This window comes from Sturnira hondurensis, unplaced genomic scaffold (assembly GCF_014824575.4).
Source record: "Sturnira hondurensis isolate 20B ecotype Veracruz unplaced genomic scaffold, ASM1482457v3 Scaffold0005309, whole genome shotgun sequence".
Lineage (NCBI taxonomy): Eukaryota > Metazoa > Chordata > Mammalia > Chiroptera > Phyllostomidae > Sturnira > Sturnira hondurensis.
Genome location: NW_028077940.1, coordinates 898692 through 920670, shown reverse-complemented (window position 1 = coordinate 920670; position 21979 = coordinate 898692). Strand labels below are relative to the sequence as shown.

Here is a 21979-nt window from a genome sequence, read left to right as displayed (position 1 = left end):
CTGTAATGGTATAATCAATAAAATATATTTAAAAAAAACAAATTTAAAAACAAAAAATAACCAGAACTTCCAGAAAAGTGAACTGTATAGAAGCTTGACAACCAAGGAGTTAAAAAAAAATTCATCTAGACTGGTAGGAGAGGTGGAGACAAGTAACTGGGGCAGAAAGGACTGGTGGCCAGGCTGCGCCTGGCAGACCAAGCGGCCCCATATCTGCATGTGGAAAAACTGGGAGGAACAACTGGGGAGTAAGACAGACCCATAACCCAGGGTTCCAGTGCAGGAAATAAAGCCTCAAAAACTCTGACTGTAAAATCCTGTGACAGTTGTGGTGGCAGGAGAAACTTTCAGCCTCACAGGAGAGTTCCTTGGAGAGATCCACAGGGTCCTAGAATGTGCACCCCCCCCCCACCAAATCAGCACCAGAAGGGCCCAATTTGCTTGTGGGTAGCAGGGGAGGTAACTGAAGGCCAGATGGAGCCGAGCAAGTGGCATTGTTCCCTCTCTGACCCCTATTCCACATACAGTGCCACAACGCAGCAATGTGAGTTGTCCTGCCCTGGTGAATACCTAAGACTCTGCCCCTTACTACATAACAGGCATTCCAAGACAAAGAAATATGGCTCAAATAAAAGAACAGATCAAAGCTCCAAAAATAGAACTAAGCAATGAAGAAAGAGCCAACCTATCAGATGCAGAGTTCAAAACACTGGTAGTCAGAATGCTCATAGAAATGGTTGAGTATGATCGCAAAATAGAGGAAAAAGTGAAAGCTATGCTAAGTGAAATACAGGAAAATGCACAAGGAGCCAACAGTGAAGGGAAGGAAACTGGGACTCAAATCAACAGTTCCGATCAGAAGGAAGAAATAAACATTCAACCAGAACAGAATGAAGGAACAAGAATTCAGAAAAATGAGGAGAGGTTCAGGAACCTCTGGGATAACTTTAAACGTTCCAACATCTGAATCATAGGTGTGCTAGAAGAACTAAAAACTTTTCTGAAAAAATAATGAAGGAGAACTTCCCAAATCTGGCAAAGGAAATAGACTTCCAGGAAGTCCAGGAAGCTCAGAGTACCAAAGAAGCTGGACCCAAAGAAGGCCACACTGAGATAAATCATAATTAAACTACCTAAGATTAGCCCTGGCTGGAGTGGCTCAGTGGATTGAGCACTGGCCTGTGAACCAATGGGTCACTGGTTTGATTCCCGGTCAGGGCACATGCCTGGGTTTCAGGCCAGGTCCCTGGGGGCGGGGGGGTGCAGGAGAAGCAACCACACATTGATGTTTCTCTCCCTCTTTGTCCCCCCACTCCCCTCTACTTAAAAATAAATAACTAAAATCTTTAAGAAAATAAAACAAATCACCCAAGATAATGGTAAGGAGAGAATTTTAAAAGCAGCAAGAGAAAAGGAGACAGTTACCTACAAAGGAGTTCCCATAAGACTGTCAGCTGATTTCTCAAAAGAGACCTTGCAGGCATGAAGGGGCTGGAAAGAAGTATTCCAAGTCATGAAAGGCAAGGACCTACATCCAAGATTGCTCTATCCAGCAAAGCTTTCATTTAGAATGGAAGGACAGATAAAGTGCTTCTCAGATAAGGTCAAGTTCAAGGAGTTCATCATCACCAAGCCCTTATTATATGAAAAGTTAAAGGGACTTATCTAAGAAAAAAAGATCAAAACTGTGAATAGTACTCACAACTATCAACAGCTCAACCTAAAAAAACAAAAACAAAAACCAAAAAACTAAGCAAACAACTAGAACAGAAATCAAATTACAAAAATAAAGATCATATGGAGGGTTACCAGGGGGGAGGAGGGGGGGAAATGGGGGAAAAGTTATAGGGAATAAGAAGCATAAATAGTAGGTACAAAATAGATCATTTTGGAGGTTAAGAATAGTTGGGAAATGGAGAAGCCAAAGAACTTTTATGTGTGACCCATGGACATGAACTAAGGTGGAGTAATGCTGGTGGAGTGGAGGTGCAGGGTGGATGGGAATAAAGGGCAGAAAAAAAGGGGACAATTATAATAGCATAATCGATAAAATATATTAGAAAATAAAACCAATAAACATATAGCAGACTATGACTGAAGCTGATGTTGATTTCAAGATTACCAATGGTTATTTGTTTTATCTAGTCTGGGTTAGTTAAAAAAATTATATTTGGATAAACTTCTTATGCTCATCAGGTCCACCAAATGTAGAAGGAAGATTATGGAAATCATGACCTGTGAAACCTGTGACTTGCAGACAAATGACTTGAAGGAAGTGGTCAATAAATTGATTTCGAATAGCTTTGGAAAAGGCTTGCCAGTCTATTTGCCCACTCCATGATGTCTTTGTTAGAAAAGTCAAAATGCTGAAGAAGCCCAAGTTTGAACTGGAAAAACCATGGAGCTTCATGGTGAAGGCATCAGTTCTGGGAAGGCTGCTGGGGATGAAACGAGTTCCAAGGCTTAATGAGCTGATGGATATGTGACCCCAGTCCAAGAATCTGTTTAATTCAGACTTTTCATGGTGACACACAAAAAATTCTATTTGTGGACCTTGGCCATGTAGCTCAGTTGGTTAGAGTGTCTTCCTGATGTTGCCAAGGTTGCGGGTTCAATCTCTAGTAGGGCGCATACCAGAAACAGCCAATGAATACACCAGTAAGCGGAACAACAAACTGGTGTTTCTCTCTCTCTTAAAAAAAAATCAAGAAATAAAACATTTTAAAAAATCCTGTTTGTGATTAAAAAAAGGAATCTAGTCACAGCAGCTATCAACATAGTAGAGACCTTAGACATCATTAAGCCAACTCGCTTGACTTATAGAATAGTCCCAAGGAGATAAAATTTTCCAAGATGAGAATTAAGGAGCTGCTAGTCCTGTGGGCTCAGAGACAAGAAAATTGCCAAACAGTATCCTATGCACTCTACACATTCCTTCTCCTTGCCCAAGGCTCAGATCTCTCATCTTCTGAATCAACGCTATTGCATACTGTAACATACATTTTCTCTTTTCCTTCCAGACTCACTTTCCCCCACCCTTTCTGCTTCAGGAAGTTGTCCTGAATGGACTACATCAATGCAAATCAGTTTTTATGGAGGGAGCTCTCCCTATAGAACTGTCCCCTCATCTCATCTTTTTGGGCTTAGAGGTGATCACCACAGATCTGTACATACTGGGGTAATGCAACACTGTGATTCATCTCTGCCTACTTTTAACTTTCACTTTATTAAACTCTCTCCAAATGATTCTAATTTGACTGTGCTATTGTTTCCTGCCAGGATCCTGACAGATACATCACACAACTTGTTACAAACTGGGGAATTCATTGGAAGTGTAAGAAAAAACTTCCTGTTCCCTAGAAGTTTACATTGAGGCACTTAAATGACACCAGCCATGAAGTGGGAATGCTAAATGGGCCTACAGAGACAACAAGTACTAGAAGGAATTCCATGACCTCAAAAACATGGACAGTTTCACACAAATGAAGCTTTGAGTTGTGCAATGGGACTATAATTTATTTGGGTCCTACCATGTGCCACACCCACAATGGCCATGATTAATATACTGTATTAAGAGATTAGGAATAGTTAAAAGCCAGCAACGTGGCAAAGAAAGCCCATGCTATTTCTACTATACACAAGTTCTCCAAACTTAGGTATAACTTACCTCAGGAAAATGCACAGGATTAATCAACAAGGTTTTTCTTGGGACTTCCGCCAAGATGGAGGTGTAGGTGGAAACACTGTGCCTTCTCCCACAACCAAGTTTGAATACAACAAAGGTTTAATAAACAAAGACACAGCCAAAGAACAGAAAATTTAACTATACGGAAGTCCAGCAACAATGAACCCTTCAACCAGGGCCGGTAAGAGGGGCGGAGGCAGCAGCGGAGCAGGGTCGGGCAGGAAAGATCCCCCAACCCAGGCACACAGGCAGCCGAGGTAGCAGCACGGACCCAGTGAGGGTGCGGGGCAGACTGACCACGGTCACACATTCGCACACAGATAAACCAGCAGAGTGAGCAGTGAGACGAACTGCGCAGGCCCCAGCGGGCAAACCCAGTGGCGGAGGGCTGACTGTGGTTGCACATTCTCACACAGTGGGATGGAATGCGTGGGCCCCAGCGACGGTGGCAGCTGCAGCAGCTGCAGCGGCAGTGGGAGGTGGCAGACAGGACCACCATTGCTCCTCTTTGACCCTGCCCCCACATACAGTGTCACAACCCAGCAACTAACTTGCCCCACCCTGGTGAACACCTAGGGCTCTGCTCCTCATATGTAACAGGCACAAACAGTCCAAAATATGGTTCAAGAACTCAAAGCCCCAGAGCTGATAAACCTATGTGAAAAAGAAATAGCAAACCTCTCAGATGCACCTCTTCAGTTGAAAATACTGGTGATCAGGATGCTCACAGAACTGGTTGATTATAGTCACAAATTAGAGGAACATATGAAGGCTAAACTAATTGAAATGAAGGGAAATACACAGGAAACCAATAGTGATGGAAAGGAAGCTGGGACTCACATCAATGGAATGGACCAGAAGAATGAAACATCTAACCAGAAAAGAATGAAGAAACAAGAATTCAAACAAAAATGAGGAGAGGCTTAGGAACCTCCAGTACATCTTTAAACGTTCCAACATCCGAATTATAGGGGTACCAGAAGGGGAAAAGAAACAGCCACGAGTGGAAAACATATTTGAACAAATAATAAAGGAGAACTTCCCCAGTCTGGCAAAGGAAATAGACTTCCAGGAAATCCAGGAAGCTCAGAGAGTGCCAAAGAAGTTGGACCCAAGAAGGAACACACCAAGGCACATCATAATTACATTAGCCAAGATTAAAATGAAGGAGAGCCCTGGCTGGTGTAGCTCAGTGGATTGAGCGCGGGCCTGCGAACCAGGCGATCACAGTTCGATTCCCAGTCTGGGCACATTCCTGGGTTGCGGGCCAGTTCCCAGCGGGGGATTCACGGGAGGCAACCGTACATTGATATTTCTCTCCTTATCACCTTCTCTCCTTCCTTTCCCCTCTAAAGATAAATAAAAAATAAATAAAAATCTTAAAAAAATAAATAAAATGAAGGAGAGAATCCTAGAAGTAGTAAGAGATAAGGGGACAGTCACCTACAAAGGAGTTCCCATCAGACTGTGGATTTCTCAAAAGAGACCTTACAGGCAAGAAGGGACTGGAAAGAAGAATTCCAAGTCATGAAATCCAAAGACCTACATCCAAGATTGCTCTATCCAGCAAAACTTTCATTTAGAATGGAAGGGCAGATAAAGTGCTTCCCAGATAAGGTCAAGTTGAAGGAGTTCATCATCACCAAGCCCTTATTATATGAAATGCTAAAGGGACTTATATAAGAAAAAGAAGATGAAAAATATGAACAGTGAAAGGACAGCGAACTCACAGTTATTAACAACCACACCTAAAACAAAAGCAAACCAAGAGGACGGCTAGATCAGGAGTGGAACCATAGAAATGAAGAACACATGGAGGGTTAGCAACAGGGGTGTGGGAGGGGGAGAAGGGGGAGAAGGTACAGAAAATAAGTAGCATAGACAGTAGGTAGAAAATAGATAGGGGGAGGGCAAGAATAGTAGGGGAAATACAGAATCTAAAGAACTTGAGACACATGGTCATAAACTAAAGGGGGGGAATGAAGGGGGGAATAAAACAACTGTAATGGCATAATCAATAAAATATATATATAAAATAAAGAAAAAGTTTTTCTTATTAAAGACAACAATCCAGTGGCATTTAGTGCATTCATAATGTGTGCAACCACCACCTCTAGTTTGAAACTAGATATAGTTCCAAAATATTTTCATCTCCCCAAAATAAAATGCTGAACCCGTTTCCCCTCACTCAGGCCACTGCAATCACCAATCTACTGTCCGTCTCTATGCACTTACCTATTCTGGGTTATTTTGTAAGTGGAATCAGACAATGTGACCTTTTGTGTCTGGCTTCTTTTACTTAGCATAATGCTTTTAAGGTTCAGCCTCAAAGCACTGTAGCATAAATCAGTAGTATTTTATGCCTTTTTATGGCTGAATAATAATCACTTGTATGGGCATGTCACATTTTGAAACACGTTTCTCTCTTTTGGTTCTTGTGAAAACTATTTATATGAACAAGTGTCTACACTTGTCTACAAGTGTTTGTAAGCAACTGTTTTAATTCTTTCAGGTGAATACCTACAAGTGGAATTGCTGAGTTATTTGGTAATTATCTTTGACTTTTTGAGAAACCATAAAGCTGTTTACCAAAAGGGCTGAATCATTCTTCCTATCAGCAATGAATAAGGGTTCCAGTTTCCAATTTCTCCATATCTATAATCAGCCAACCTTTAAAACTTAAATTTTCAAAAAGCTTAAACTTAAAATATATATTTTAAAAATGCACTACAGCATGAGGCACAGAATGAATGTTTATCATAGAGGTTAAGCTGAAGCTCTAATTTTATAAATGCTGGAAAAACAGGCCAGAAAAGCACAGAGACTTGCTCTAAGTCAAAGCTAAAGGATGCTCTAACAAGATGGGGCCAGGTGAGAAGAAAATATTTTAGTAGCATTTTATAACTACACCTTCAAATTTACTTACTCCAAGCATCCCTTCAAGTTCCTGACATCAAAACTGTTTCCACTATGTTTTGGAGGATAAACAAGAACCCCAGTAGAAAACGAAAGAGAGAGATGGCTTCCAAAAGGGAGGCCAGCCACTTAAGATATCTGAGCATGAGATTAGCCAAATAAATGACCATTTAAGGAAATCTCCCAATCTTCCTATCTTTGTTTTCCCAGAAGCCTTTTCAGTCCCACTCACATTTCAAGACAAATCAGATTGGTATACCCCAATCCTTTTAATGCCCTAAATTCTTTCTCCAAATATTTTCTAAGTATTTATTGGTCTGGGAGGGGGAAAGGGTACTGGGGTGGATTTTCAGGTGCATGACATTTCCAGGGTGGAGAGAACAAAAGCTTCTGGTGTGGCTTCCTGCTTCAGCACTCCTGTCAGCAGGAACTCAGGTGAGAGGATGGGCAGCCCAGCCCGAATTGGTGTGTTGCATCGAGGAACATCCTGGGAGCATGTGATCACAACTCTCTGAGGCTGGGGAAGACAGACAGCACAGATAGAAAGTCAGGTGGAAAAAGAACCCTAGAAATAGGTTTAGGACCCACTCATCGGTCTAATCATCACTAAAATGGTACCTCCTGATATGATGCCGCATGAAGCATACTGCGTTGTCTATGAAGTACTCTTACCAGAAGAGTTGAACCAGAATTTATTCAAGCTTTTAAAATTAACCATAATTTACAGGAAATATAGAAGATAGAAGAACAAGATAAATGATACAACCAGGGAGCAAAAAGTCCAACAAAAGTCTAGACAGAGGAACATTCTAAAGGACAATTAATCTAGTTTCTGTAGAAAGTCAGAGGCATAAAAAAGGCTGGGTGGGCCCTGGGTGCTGTGGATCAGTGGATTGAGCACTGGCCTGTGAACCAAGGGGCTGCGGGTTCGATTCCCAGTCAGAGCACATGCCTGAGTTGCAGTCCAGGTCCCCAGTTGGGGGCGTGTGATAGGCAATTAACTGATCAATGTTTCTCTCTTACATCGATGTTTCTCTCCCTCTCCCTGACCCTAAAAGTAAACAACAACAACAAAAAACCCCTACATAACTAAAGGAAAAAAAAAAGAAAATGTACATATTTCTTAGAGATATGTACTTTAAGTATATAGGTAAAAATATGTTTGCAGTTTTCTTTAAAATAATTTAGTAAAGAAGATGGGGGGAAAGGGGGATAGAGTAAATGTAGCAACATCTAAATTAACCTCAGTGATTGGTATATCGAGGCCCACTGCATTATTCTCTCTTTTTGTGTATATTTGAAATTCTTTAAAATACAAAATAAAACTAAGTCTAATTGATATCAGCAGAGCTCCTCTCATTCCTATTCCTTTCTGTGCCATTCTTCCCAAACCCTCTCACTACTGTGTTCTCATGTGTACTTCCCCAGATCTAGAACATTCCTCACCCACCCTTACCTTGTAGGACCGGGGCATGCTGGGTAGGACAGTGCCTCCACAGCAACTGATGATCTCTGCCATCTGAGGTGGAGGTGGCTGGACTCCAGGGGTCACATGAATCTCATAGCCCTAAGAGGAAAAAAATGGTGGAGACAGTGGAGAGCATACCAAGAAGCTGTGCACTGTTCGGGAGAAGACAGTCTCTCACCTCTAGAAGCCTTCGCTCACGAGCCCGGCTCAGAGAGTCACGGAGGCTGAAGCCAAAGTTCTTTTCCTGCTCAGAATCAGTCACCACATATTCATCCGGGGGCAAGAAACAACCAGCCTTGTGGGACTAAGGGTGGCAGCAGTCAGTATCAAAGCTCAGGCCAGCCTGTCACCTAGTCCTGCTGCCTAGCAGTTACAGGGAGCTCACAATGTGTTTCTGAATGAAGTCTTCTATCTGACTCACCCTTGTGTTCCTGCACCCCCTCCCTTGAGTGCTATGTGAGCAGTCTTCTATGGTTACTTTCTCTATAGATCTATCATCTCCTGGCCTCTTACCTGGTGCAGCCAATCCAGGGAGAGGATAGGGATCCCCCGCCCCAGGGCACACAGGAACTTGACTGTCCGGCAGATTCGATCAGTTACCAGGTGGGAAGCTTCTGCTACTGAGCTGGCCAGACTTCCCCCCAGGGCCAACACTGCCTGCTCTCCTCGGGCATCTACCACTCCCGTGAAGAGCACCTGTGGAAGGGATTAGCCTAAATTGGTCACAGCAACCCATGCAACAGTGCTTATCTCCTAAAATCCCCTAGGTCTCCCCCATCCCCCACTTCTGCTCCCATAAAGCACAAGGCCCCTTCTCTCCTACTTTGGGGGCTGTGGACTCCTGTTTAGGTTTGGTCCGACGGAGGCTGCGGCCTGGCACTCCCTTCAGCTCCTCAGCTTGGCCTTTCTCTCTCTTGCCTGGCCCTGGAATGACTACATCCTGGGATTGAAAAGGATCTTTGTGAGGATTTCTGAGTCCCCAAGCCTTTTCCCAGCTCAGTGGCCCCAGTCCTCTTCTCACCTCTTCCTTCTCTGTGGGGTCTTCCTCTTCCTTAAGGAACACTGTCTTCTGTTGGACTTGCCCTCTTTGGAGCCGTTTTTGAAGTGGGGGTGAATCCACAGCACTGAAAGGCCTCTTGCGGTTTTGAAAGGCCTTAGGCTGGATCTTTGGAGTGAACTCATATCTACCTCCTGTCTCTACCTTTTGGATCTGGGAAACATGAGTGGATGCCTCGGGAAGCTGGGCAAAGGCAGGCTTAGGGATGGCCCTAAGGGACTTGGATACTCTCACTGCTCCTTGCCTTTGGTTCCTTGAGGATGGGAAGTTAGGTTCAAGGGGTGCAGAACAGGGTTCATAGATAATGGGAGTTGTGAGGGACCCACTCTTCCTAGTGGCCCTTGGCCTCCTGCTGCAATTGGCTTGAGGGATGGGCTCAGGGGAAATAGGTTGGTCTGCGGAGCCAGGAGACTGGAATTCAGGGGTGGCAGGAACTGGCACAGCCCTTCCTGTCCTCAGTGTCCTGCTCTGCCCACTCTGAGCTATGGTGACAACTGGTTTAGGGGTCTTGACAGAGGACCTCTGTGTCCTGCCCCGAGTGGCCCGAGATGTGGGCTCAGGGGTGACAGGCTGGTCTTTGGAGGTGGAAGGATGGCACTCAGGGGCTGTGGGGACAACTGGTTTAGGGGTCTCGACAGAGGACCTCTGTGTCCTGCTCCGAGTGGCCCGAGATGTGGGCTCAGGGGTGACAGGCTGGTCTTTAGAGGTGGAAGGATGGCACTCAGGGGCTGTGGGGACAACTGGTTTAGGGGTCTTGACAGAGGACCTCTGTGTCCTGCCCCGAGATGTGGGCTCAGGGGTGACAGGCTGGCCTTTGGAGGTGGAAGGCTGGCACTCAGGGGGTGTGGAGACAACTGGTTTAGGGGTCTTGACAGAGGACCTCTGTGTCCTGCCCCGAGTGGCCCGAGATGTGGGCTCAAAGGTAATAAGCTGATCTCTGGAGGCAGAAGGGTGGGATTCTGAGGCTACAGAAGAAACTGGAGAGGATGTCACCTTGGAGCACCTCCGGGGCCTGACTTTGGGTTTTACATGAAGAAGGTCCAACTCTGAAGACGAGGGACTCTCTAAAACTTCTTGGCTCCCATTTTGCCTGGTTCTGGGAACTGGTGGTTCTAAAAAAGGTGGAGAGGGAGCAAAGAGGGGCTGAGGAGCAGGATGTTTCTGGTTCTGACAGATGAGGGGGTTTTGGCCTGGGGCTGAGGCTTCAGGTACCATCGGAGGCACACAAGCGTCTAGGGATTCTGGATCACCCTGGGGAGACATAGAAGCAAGTGAGAGAGCAAGAGGCAGAGGGAAGAGAGATAGGACTGGACACTATTCTTGATGCTTGTTACAGTGAGAGTACGCTCACTGGCTTTTCTGTCTCTGACCATCTTCCATTGGTCTGGGAATGTCCCAGGTAGGAAGCAGTCTCCTTTCCCATGAACCTCTCAAGGCCAATACAGTGTTGTCAGCATATGGGTAATGGATAGTTGGGAAGAGGGAAGGGGCCTGAAGAAAGGGATGTTCTTAATCAGGCTGAGACAGAGACAGAACTGGGAAACAGATATATGGAAAATAACAAGTGCTGAGGTAAAGAGACAGAAGCCAACACTAAGGAGTGGAAAATGACAACAGTGGAGAAGCTGGGGAAGAACAAATGAAAGCAAAGTAGAGGGGAGATAGAGAAAGCAGCTCTCACCCTAGAAACTCTCTCTGCAGGTGGCATCTTGCAACTCAAGTGGCCTAGACAGAAAGTAAAGACAAGTGTGGCTGAGGTTCAAGCAGACAGTTACTTAGGGTTTACCTTAAGGGCTGTGTGACACCTTGGGTCCCCTCCCCACCGCTTTCACCTACCTCTCCGCCACCTCCTGTGGCTTAATGGGGCTCCCCTTCTTCCACCTGACTGGCTCCCAGAAGCTATTAGGGCTGAAGAGAGTCCCATAAGGTCTCCTGCCCCTCCTTCAGGTTCCAGTGTTGGGCTGGAGGCCTGCCCTTTCTGGTCCATGCTCCCTCTTTTTGTCTCCAGTCTCTCTGCACCTCCCTCCAGTATGACCTTAGGTATGCTGACTTCTAATCCACCTGGATCACACTTTCTCTCTGGTGCTGGTTTTTCTGCTTCTCTGTCAAATACTTCTTTTGTAAGAGCCTGCTTTACTATTTCTTGTAATTCCTTGGGTGTCTCAATTTCTACCTTCAAACTCTCTGTATCCCTTTCCATAAATCCACTTTTCACCATTTTATTGGACTCTTTTCTCTGAGTGTCTCTAGCTAACACCTGTTTTTGTTCTCTGTCCTTTATCATCTTGGTTAATTCTTCCTTCCTCATCACATTTTCTCTCAATCCTTCCAGTGGCAGTGTTTTGGTTTCCCTTCCTAATGGCCCTCCCTCCAGGGTCAACCTCTCTGCTGACTCTCTTGGTATACTCATGCCTTTCTCTGCAGTCTGCATCCCTCTGCCTGGAATCCCCAGTGGCTCTGTGTGAGGTGGGCTTTCTGGATGTTGGTCTTGAGGTGTTGCCCTAGGTGAAAAGGGGCAAGAGCCATGAGCCTCAAGGTGGGCAGCAACAGGCTGGGTATCTGAGGCCTCAAACTCTCTTAGACAGAATGGCTGTGTAGCCAAGACCTCCCATGGTTCATCCAGGGCACCTGGAAGTAGAGTCAGAGAGAGGGAGAAAGAGAGGTTGAGAAGGTTAAGAGATTAAGAAAGGATTAAGATAAATTCATGAATACTAAATCTATATGAGTTATTAAAGAAAAGCTGGGAATAAGGATATTTGTAGCATTTAATGTTTCTCTCAAAAAGTAAGACCATAGCCATGGCTGGTGTGGTTCAGTGGACTGAGTGCTGGTCTGTGAACTGAAGGGTAGCTGGTTTGATTCCCAGTCAAGGCATATGCCTGGGTTGCAGACTAGGGGCAAGTGGGAGGCAACCGCACATTGATGTTTCTCTCCCTCTCTTTCTCGCACCCTTCTCCCTCTCTATAAAAATAAATAAGTAAAATCTTTTTTAAAAAATTAAAAAAAAAGTAAGAACATACTTTCAATTAAAAGCGCTCACAGAAGCCTCTTAAAAATATGCTAGACAGCCCTGGCTGGTGTAGCTCAGTGGATTGAGCACGGGCCTGCCAACCACACGATTGCAGTTCGATTCCCAGTCAGGGCACATGCCTGGGTTGCAGGCTGGTTCCCTGCAGGCCAACTCCCAGCAGGGGACGCAGGAAAGGCAACCATACATTGATGTTTCTCTCCCTCTCTCCTTTCCTTCCCATCTAAAGATAAATAAATAAAATTAAAAAAAAAAAATGCTAGACAGCCCTGGCTGGTGTGGTTCGGTGGATTGAGCATGGGCCTGTGAATCAGACAACCGCAGTTCGGTTCCTGGTCAGGGCACATGCCTGGATTGCAGGCTGGTTCCAGGTGGGGTATGCATGAGAGGCAACCATGGGTTGATGTTTCTCTCCCTCTCTCCTTCCCTTCCCCTCTAGGAATAAATAAAATCTTAAAAAACAAAAACAAAACGCTAGACAAATTGCTCTATGGGTCTCTAAATTAATGACTTTTTTTCCTAGTAAGACGGAGAAACATCAGCAAATAAAGTACATGAAAGAAACACGTAGAGGAAGAAACAATGATGCAAAGTTAGGGGCATGGAGGAGGACAGCTTCTTATACCTGGGGCCTGGAAGCACCACAGGAAGGGGCAGGCTCCTGGGGTAAATGGGAAGGCCTAGGTGGATTCACCCTCCAAGCTCTGGGCTGCTGTGCAAAGAAAATGGCCTGGGCAGAGCTCCTCCAGAGAACTCCAGTCTCCTGCCCTGCCTGTGCCAGCTTCCACACCCTTCAAAGGGCACCAGTTTAATCTTATCCCAGCTTCTGCTCATGTACCAGCATCCCCATGACACAGATGTCCTCACCTCCCATGCTCTGATTCTCTCTCTCCACAAAGCACTGAGTAGCTTGTAGGTCTAGATTTTCAGAATCTGGTGAGGGAGAAAGACAGGATAATAAGAAAATCATATCTGACCCATAACACCTCACTTTTTCTCTACTTTTATCTTCCCAATGGACTGAATCTCTGTGTCCCACCCCACATTCTTTCAAAACATTTTTTAAAACTTTTATTAGTATTTATTTTATGCCAAATTTACTTCCCAGCCAAAAGTTTGTGTTTCTTTAGTTTCTCCTGGGGTACCTTTTTCTTCTGTGCAAACACCCCTCCGGTTTAGGAACAATCTGCTTTTTCAGTAAGATCATCTCAGTATGACAGGGACAGCTTATGCATCAGTCAACCCATCCATGAGCTCTGTAAGTTCTGCACTGCATCTTGGGAGCTTATGTGCCCAATGACTGAAAAATCTACTTCTAGCCCTGGTTGGTGCAGTTCAGTGGATTGAGCGCAGGCCTGCAAACCAAAAGGTCTCAGGTTCGATTCCCAGTCAGGCACATGCCTGGGCTGCAGGCCAGGTCTCCAGTCGGAGACATACCAGGGGCAACCACACATTGATGTTTCTCTTCCACTCTTTCTCCTTCCTTTCCCTCCTCTCTTAAAAAAAAAACCTACATCTAAACTCTTAAGTTCAGCATTACTCTTTGTATTTTTAAGCACGTGCGGCAAAAATTTAGCACTCTTTTGAGGTCACTCACCCTATGTCAATTCCCACTGTCTGGCCTGGGCAAAACTACCAACTCCACCATTGTATCAATGGAATGGGACATATTACTTCTTTAAAGTGGCATCTTTCACATACTTGGTGGCTTGTTGAATATGCATACCCTTGATGGCCTGGTAGTTTCACAAGTGTTCTTAAAGTAAACATGAAGAGTTGAACCTCTTGATTTACATAATTTTGTGAGGTTTTCTGGGTCACATGAATAGTAGTAAACCACTTTTTAGAGGTCACTTCTAGCTGCTTTCAGGAAGATACCACTCCACATTCTTTTTTTTTTTTTTTTAAAGATTTTATTGATTTTTAGAGAGAAGGGAAGGGAGGGAGAAAGAGAGGGAAACATCAATGTGTAGTTGCCTCTCATGTGGCCCCCACTGGGGACCTGGCCTGCAACCCAGGCATGTGCCCTGACTGGGAATCGAACTGGCAACCCTTTGGTTCACAGCCCATGCTCAATCCACTGAGCTACACCAGCCAGGGCAGCCACTCCACTTTCTTATTCTAATACTACATTGTGATGGTATTAGGAAGTAGGGCACTTGGGAAGTGATTAGGTCCTCAGGGTGGAACCCTCATCAATGGGATTAGTGCCCTTATAAAAGAGACCCCAAAGAGTGCCCTTGTGCCCTTTTGGCATTTAAGGACACAGTGAGAAGCAGGCCACCTATGAACAAGGAAGTGAGCCCTCATCAGATAATGAATCTGCTGTTGCCTTGATCATGTACTTTCCAGCCATTAAAACCATGAGAAATAAAGGTTTATTGTCTATAAGCCATCCATTCTGTGGTATTGTTTATAGTAGCCCAAATGGACTAAGTCCCCCTATAAACTTTCTTTATCTTAGGGGCCAAGGGAGGAGGGCAGGCCAGCACTTACCATGATGGTTGTCTCCAGAGTCCTTCGTCATGTCCACATGTGGTTCTCTCCCTCTTTCTCTGGGGGGCTGGGCAAATCCCTTTCTCTGTGGCTGGGTGGGTTCTCCTGGAGTACCTGTGTCTACCAAGAGATCTGTTACATTCCTCCTTGAGACAAGATGGTCCTGCTCCACCTGTGCTACAGGTGGCTCACCCTGGGCCCCTGCCTCAAGAGCTCCCTCCTGCTGAAGAACAGATGCAACCCACTCTGTCCCAACAACCCTTTCTGTTGGAAACTGACTCTTTCTTACATCAGCATCTGCTTCACTGTCCCCACCTGGAGGAGGCCGGGCTTCCTCTAGATGCATCACAGGTAGCTCTGTTGGACCCCCTTCTGCTTTCACATTTGTTTGATTTGTCCATGATACAGGCACCTGATGCTTCTCTGGAAGTATAACAGCTGGTCCTGGGGGGATTTCCTCTTCTACTTGTGTGCTGATGCCCACTTTGGTAGAGGCTTGGCTTCTTTCCAGGTGGACTTCAGGTGAGCTCTTATCTTCTTTCACTTCTCTAACACTGGCCCCGAAAGGAGGTTGGCTCTTTTCTGAATATACTTTGTCTGTGTAACCCTTGGGAACATATCCTCTCTTTTCTACTGGGAACTTCTCCTTCTCTACTTCTGTGTCACTGTCTCTCCCAGAAGAGGTCTGGCTTTGCTCAAGCAAAGCCAGAGGTTGGGCTTGGTCCTCTTCCATATCTGTATCTTTGTTCCACATAGCAGCACGGCTTTCTTTCAGATGTGCTAAAGTGAGTGCTGCTGACACTTCTTCCTCATCATCTGTATTGCTGTTAATCACCATAGAGGTTTGGCTGCGTCCCAGAGGGACTGTGAGTGGGGACTCAGTCTCCACATCTGTGTCACTACTAGCCAAGCTCTCTTCAAGATGTGCCAGGTCAGGTCCCCCAGGACTCTCTGTACTAACTCCATGGAAGATTTGCCTCTTCTTCACAGGAACTACAGCTGGGGTTGCAGGAATCTCTTCTTCTTCCATGTCAGTATCACTGTCTGTGAAGTCAGAAGGCTGGGCCGTTTCCAGATGAACCTCAACTGACCTTCCTGGAGGCCTGCTCTCATCATCCACACCTGTCTCACTGTCCTCTTTAGCAGGTTGGCTTCCCTCAAGAATCATCCCAACTGGAACCACCCCACTGCTTGTATTCCTCTCAGCTCTTGTGTCATTGTTCCTTTCCTTCCCTGAATGCTGATTCATTTCACACTGGATTTCAGTTGTGACAGCTTTAGGCTGCTCTGTCTCTTCAGTGGCATCTCTTGTGGCAGCTGAGCAGGCCTCCCCTAATGCTGGTTGTGGACTTTCTTCCTCATCTGTGTCACTGTCGAAGTTGAAGGCACAAGGTAGCCCAGGGCCATCTGGGGCAGAAGAAGGCCCCTCTTCATCACTATGAAGGGAAGAGAAGAGAAAGAGTTTATCGAATCTATTTCCCAGGAAGGGATACATGACTCAACTGAGGGCTCCTGGAGGGCAGAGACAAGGTAGTATTTGTTTTTCTATCTCCAGCAATTAGTTCTCCATTTGGCACACCAGAGGTGCTTAATGAAAATTTAGCTAGTGAAAGTATGTGTACCTCCCCAGCCCTCACTTCCATGATAATTCTCTCTCTTAGAGATGGATCCTTTAGTCTGGGGTTCCTCCTCTTTTGGAAGACTCAGGTATCTGGCCCTTCAGCAATTACCTCTCTGGAACAACTGTTGTCAAAAGGGGGAACATGGTCCTTGGTTCTTCCACCATACACCTTTCAGAAAGAGGATCTGCCAAGGGTAGAAAGAAGTAAGTTGACAGTTTTTCACCATCCCCATCTCCTTACCTACCCTCCCAATACACACACTTACCTACTTCCTCTTCTGAGTCCTCAGCCAACAGATTCCCCCAAGGTTGAGTTCCTCCCTGTACCTTGGGTGTCTCCTGTACAGTTAGGGGGCCCCAGGAGACAAAGGGCAGGGAGACATCCAGGCGATGGTACTGGCAGGGCAAGTCAGCAAAGACAACCAACTCCTTGTCCCTCAGACGATGACTCACCCCAGGGTTCAAGAACTTAGGAGGCCTCAGGATTTGCGTACCATTGAGGCTCCCACAATCCTGGAGAACAGGTGCCTTGTTCCAGGCCAAGATTTCAATTACTGCATGTTGTTTGGAGATGGTTGGAAAGGGCAGGGCTACAGTGCAATCAGGCATTCTGCCTATCACATTCTTCCCGAGGTATAGTGGGAAATCTAAGAATTAGAGAGGCAGGTAGGTTTCAAGGCCACATTCCTGGCCTGTTATTGAGAAAATTTCTGGTTAAGTACCCAGCTACTCACTCAAAGTTCCCACATGCATTAGAAAAAATAAAAGGCGCTAGGACATTTAAGTATTGAAGAATATATATAATATATTATTCATACTTAACATCCACCCATCCATACTAGATTTTTTTCTATTGTTATAAAATGTACATAAAATAAAGCATTTTAACCATTTTTAAGTGTACAATAAAATCACCCTCAGTGAGTCCAGTGCCTTTGCCTGGAACAGTCAAGTCAATCAGCCCTCTCTTCTCTATTCCCAGTAAAAAGTTTTGTCAGATACCTGTGAAACACATACAAACTTCTTACAACCCTCCAACTACTTCCCCACAAAAATAAAAGGCCTATAGCAGCACTCATACCCCCTGACCTTTTTCTGGTCCGTGGACACTACTGAAGATACGCAGTCGCCCTAAGGGCTCCAAGCTACTCCCCAATGAGTCACTGGGTCTCTCTGTCTCCTCCTCTTCTTCAACCTCCCAGTTAATAGCCTGAGTATCCTCCATGATCTGGGAAGGAAACACACTGCTATCATTTCTATCATTGGCTCACACATAGTCTTAGCAAGGAAACTCAGAACTGGGGGTAAACCTGGATAATTAGAGTTTGATGCTTCTCTTTATGCTAAACATTCTGTTGTTAACCTTCTAAAGCAAGTAGATGTTCCTCAACTTACAGTGTAGTCACATCCCGATAAATCCATAAGCTGAAAATGCACTTAACTTAACCTAACCTACCCAACATCATAGCTTAGCCTAGCCTACCTTCAAGGTGCTCAGGACACTTACATTAGCCTACAGTTCAGCAAAATCATCTAACGCAAATCCTATTTGATAATAAAGGGTTGAATATCTCCTGTAATTTATTATGTATACCACTTTTGCAATACTGTAAAGTCAAAAAGTCATAGCCTGGAGAATACCTGCATATAAAAACATACATATTGCTCTGGCTGGTGTCACTCAGTGGATTGAGAGCCAGCCAGCAAACCAAAGGGTTGCCAGTCCGATTCCCAGTCAGGGCACATTACTGAGTTGCAGGCCAGGTGCCCAGTAGAGGGAGCACAAGAGGCAACCACATATTGATGTTTCTCTCCCTCCCTGCATTCCTCTCTCTAAAAATAAATAAATAAAATCTTAACAAAATAAAACATACTGGGGTTCTGGCCAAGATGGAGACATACATAGATATGCTTTGCTTCCTCGCACAACCAAAAGAAAGACAACAACCAATTTAAAAAAAACAACAACCAGAACTGCCAAAAAATTGAACTGTATGGAAGTCCGACAACCAAGGAGTTAAAGGAGACACATTCATTCAGACTGGTAGGAGTGGAGACAGGCAGCTGGGGTGAAGAGGACACATGGCAAGGTGGCGGCTGGCGGACAGGGGGTCCCACCTTCTTATGTGGATAAGCCAGGAAGAATAACTGGAAAGCAAGACTGACTGCGCAACCTAGGGTTATATCTAACAAATATCTACCCAGCAAAGCTATCATTTAGAATGGAAGTGCAGATAAAGTGCTTCCCAGATAAGGTCAAGTTAAAGGAGTTCATCATCACCAAGCCCTTATTATTTGAAATGTTAAAGGACTTATCTAAGAAAAAGAAGATCAAAACTACGTACCGTAAAATGGCAACAAACTCACAACTATCAACAACTGACCCTAAAACAAAAAGAAACTAAGCAAACAAAATAGGAACAGAATTACAGAAATGGAGATCACATGAGGGGTTATTGGGGGAGGGGGAGGGAGGAGAATGGGGGAAAAGGTACAGGGAATAAGAAGCATAAATGGCTGGTACAAAATAGACAGGGGGAGATTAAGAACAGAATGGGAAATAGAGAAGACAAAAAACTTGTATGTACCACCCATGGACATGAATAAGATGGGGGGAATGCTGGTGGAGGGGGATAAATGGGAGAAAAAAATAGGATAACTGTAATAGCATAATCAATAAAATACACTTAAAAAAACACATTTATATAGACATTTTGAGAAGCAATGGTTAGCTTTACTATATATGATAGTTTTCATTGTTTTTTAAGTATTTTCTATTTTTACATGCTGATTTGCTTCCCACTAAATTGGTTTCAATATTCACTATTGGATTGCAACTCATAGTTTGAAAAACACCATTTTAAAGGGAGGTAACTTTTGCCAAGCATCAATTATGTGTTGATAATTGTGTTATGTGTCAGGCATAGTAGCCATATGAGGCCAGCATTTAGGAAACTAAGCCTAAAAATATTATTTGTTCACGGTAAAACAGCAGGTAAGTGTAAAGGGTAGGAATAAATGTGCTTTTGGCTTCAAAGCCCATGCTTTTTACTCTTTACTATGCAATCTCAGTGTGATCAGAATAAACTGACTCATTTAATTATCTAAAGAACCCTGTAAAGTATTATTATGTTCTATCTCTTTGCTAAAAAAACTGCAACACAGATAGGTTAAGTAACTCACCCAAGATCATCCAGATACTGCCTCTCCTCTGTTTAATATTCTTTGATGGCTTTCCATGCTCTCAAAATAAAATAAAATTTAAACTCCTTAGTAAGAGCCAACATGATCTGAACTTGATGACCTCAGCGCATTCCTCACCCTCTCCCACCCCCAAAAGCCACATGGGCTTTCTCAATCTCTGAACACGCTGTCCTCATTGCCCCACATCTGCATGCCTTAGGCCAGCTCCTTGGCTCTTGGCTCCTAGTTTTCCGGTCTAACTCCTACCTATTCTTTCCCACTCAGCTCAAAGGTCACTTCCTCCGCAAAGCCTTTCCTGGAGTCTTCCCCACTTCCTGGTGTTCCTAATGTATTCACATGTTCCACAGTGGTCAATGGACTTGTATCTATCCCGACACTTCTCACCATATTGTAACCATTTCTGCCTTCACATACCCCCTGGAGAACTTGACCAGCAGAACTGTGTCTTTTCCTGTACCACCCATCATGTTCGCTCAAGAGTAGTTATTCCGCACCTGGTACCGTTCAAAGTATTAAAGATACATTCACGAACCAAACATAAAATTAACCCTGCCCTCCTGGAGGTAACATCACCGAGTCTACTGATGAAAGAACCAACGGAAGTGGGTAAAAACTCATAACAGGATGGGTAAAATTCACTTAGAAAGATGCCACCCTAGGGAGAAACCGTTGATAGGGAAATTGGGAGGCCTCCAAAGGAGAGAGTGCTAACTCTGTCCTAATGACTGGCGAATTCTGCGGGTGCCCAAGACCCTTGGCTCCAACCCAAGAGGCCACCACCTTTGATCCCCAACATTGTGGGTTCCCTCCGCGCCCTACGGTCTCCCAAGTGTCCTCATACCTAAACTCGAGGCGGGGCGTCAACAAGGATGAGTATTACAATCCGAGAAGAAACTCCCAAATCTTCTCCACCCAGTCCCACCCAAAACATGCCCCTCCCACACCCCAGAGAAACAAGATGGCAACCCAAAAGCGCGGGCGCGGACCCCCATAAGTCACCTACTTTGAGCCTCTGCGCGCGCCACCAGTAACGGCCGCGACCCAGTGGCGCGAGCGCGCCAGCCTTGGTCAGAGTTGATTCGATGATTGGTTCCAGCCGCTGTCTTTCACAGTTCCGCGGCGAGCAGACATCGCGGAGGCCCAGCCAACAGCCAGCGCCCCTTCCTCGCCCCGCCCCGCCCCCTACAGCCCAAAGGGGCGGGTCTTCACGTGCCTGAGACGGATTGAGAGAGGCGGCCGTCGCCGTGGGCGCACACAATAGCGCAACTCGATTGGGCAGTTCCAAGGATCCACCCAGGACCCACTGCCCACTTCCCGCGCAGACATCCAATCGGCGACCAGAGTCTCGCTGCTGGCGGCGCCTAGAGCGGCTTACCAGAGTCGTCGCCGATAGTTTTTGGTACGTCTAGAGTGCTCCTCATAGGGCTTTCCAAATATGGTGGTTGCTGAGTCACGGAAATGAGAATGGCTTGCGGATTGCTGTCGTGGCTGGAGGCTGCATTTTGGAGAACAGCCCGCAGGCCTGGCGTTCGAGGACTCCTGGTTGCAGTGGGAAGTTCATTTCCTTTGATTTGTTTTTCATGTCTCCCTGAGAATGCAGCCCTGGTGGATATTTTGAGGTCGTTTTCCTAAAGCAAAGATTTCTAGCCATCTTAAAGGCTGCTCAAGAAGTGATCAGGCCTTTAAAGGCCTTTCAAGAAGTGAAGGAAGGATAAAATAATCTATTTTGTTATGTCATACTAAAACAAGAATAATAACAATTTGACTTGTGTATAATGTAGAGTTCTTTTTTCATTCATTATCTCACTTCATTCCGACCAAAAAATCCAATAGGTAGGAGTGATAGGGGACTTAAGAGTTGGAAAACTAGTTTAAGGTAAATAATTACAAGCCCAGCAAGTAATGTATATATTAAATTTTTTGTTTCAGAAACTATAGATAAGTCCCATCCTGGCTCCTGGAAAAACAGCCGGCCTCCTGGGGCACTGCTAAAGATTACCACCTGGGGACAAGTGGGGACATCCAGGCCATGGTGTTTCAGGGAGAAACAGGCAACCACCCCTGGGAACAGCTAACTGCCTAGGACAGTAATGTTGCAGTTTCTTCTACCTGACCCTCCCCGAATTTCAAAACTCCTCACTGCACCTTGTTTATTCCCTGCTATAAAAACCTTGGCCTGGAAAGAGAAGACAAGATGGTCTGTTATTGTATGAACCCACCATCTCAGATCACCGGCCATCTGAATAAAGTGCCTATAAAGATTCAAACGCTGTCATTGCTTATTGGGTTTGGTAGTGACAGGCAGCCCCAACGTAGGTGTCTTCCGGTTCCAGAAGTAGATTTTTACAGAGGTAATTGAAGCTCTGCTGAATTAAATGACTTTGCTAGGTTCGGTAGAGACAAATTGAGACAAGTTCTTTGATTCTAAATTCTAAACTCCACTGCCACAAAAATAACTTGCATTATGATCATGCCCTAAAACATTTTTAAAAATTCCATTTTAC

At 45.1% G+C, this 21979-nt stretch overlaps 1 protein-coding gene across 5 annotated transcripts; it reads right to left on the bottom strand.

Annotated features, from left to right (window-relative positions):
• Positions 1-6851: 6851 nt before the first annotated feature.
• Positions 6852-20610, bottom strand: MDC1 (mediator of DNA damage checkpoint 1). 5 transcript variants are annotated; one of them, XM_037046844.1, is made up of 15 exons: positions 20479-20607; positions 17361-17499; positions 16538-16918; positions 16381-16456; positions 14966-16086; positions 14651-14764; positions 13022-13087; positions 10963-11754; positions 10808-10851; positions 9091-10377; positions 8893-9009; positions 8583-8765; positions 8248-8373; positions 8058-8168; positions 6852-7118 (listed from the first exon to the last, which is right to left on the bottom strand). In XM_037046844.1, the coding sequence occupies exons 2-15, from the start codon at positions 17494-17496 to the stop codon at positions 6951-6953; spliced, it is 4722 nt and encodes a 1573-aa protein (XP_036902739.1). In that variant the 5' UTR covers positions 17497-17499; positions 20479-20607; the 3' UTR covers positions 6852-6950. The 5 variants fall into 5 exon arrangements, with proteins under 5 accessions (XP_036902739.1, XP_036902736.1, XP_036902737.1 ...); XM_037046841.1 differs by having other exon boundaries at positions 8248-8313; positions 14651-16086; positions 20479-20610; XM_037046842.1 differs by having other exon boundaries at positions 8670-8765; positions 14651-16086; positions 20479-20610.
• Between the last annotated feature and the right edge of the window lie 1369 nt (positions 20611-21979).

Coding starts and splice junctions, on each gene's coding strand:
- MDC1 (XM_037046840.1), bottom strand. CDS start 17,496: ATGGAGGATACTCAGGCTATTAACTGGGAGGTTGAAGAAGAGGAGGAG. Junction 9,010..9,090: donor ACCCCACAGAGAAGGAAGAG/GTGAGAAGAGGA, acceptor TTTCAATCCCAG/GATGTAGTCATTCCAGGGCC. Junction 8,374..8,582: donor CCCTGGATTGGCTGCACCAG/GTAAGAGGCCAG, acceptor TGCCACCCTTAG/TCCCACAAGGCTGGTTGTTT.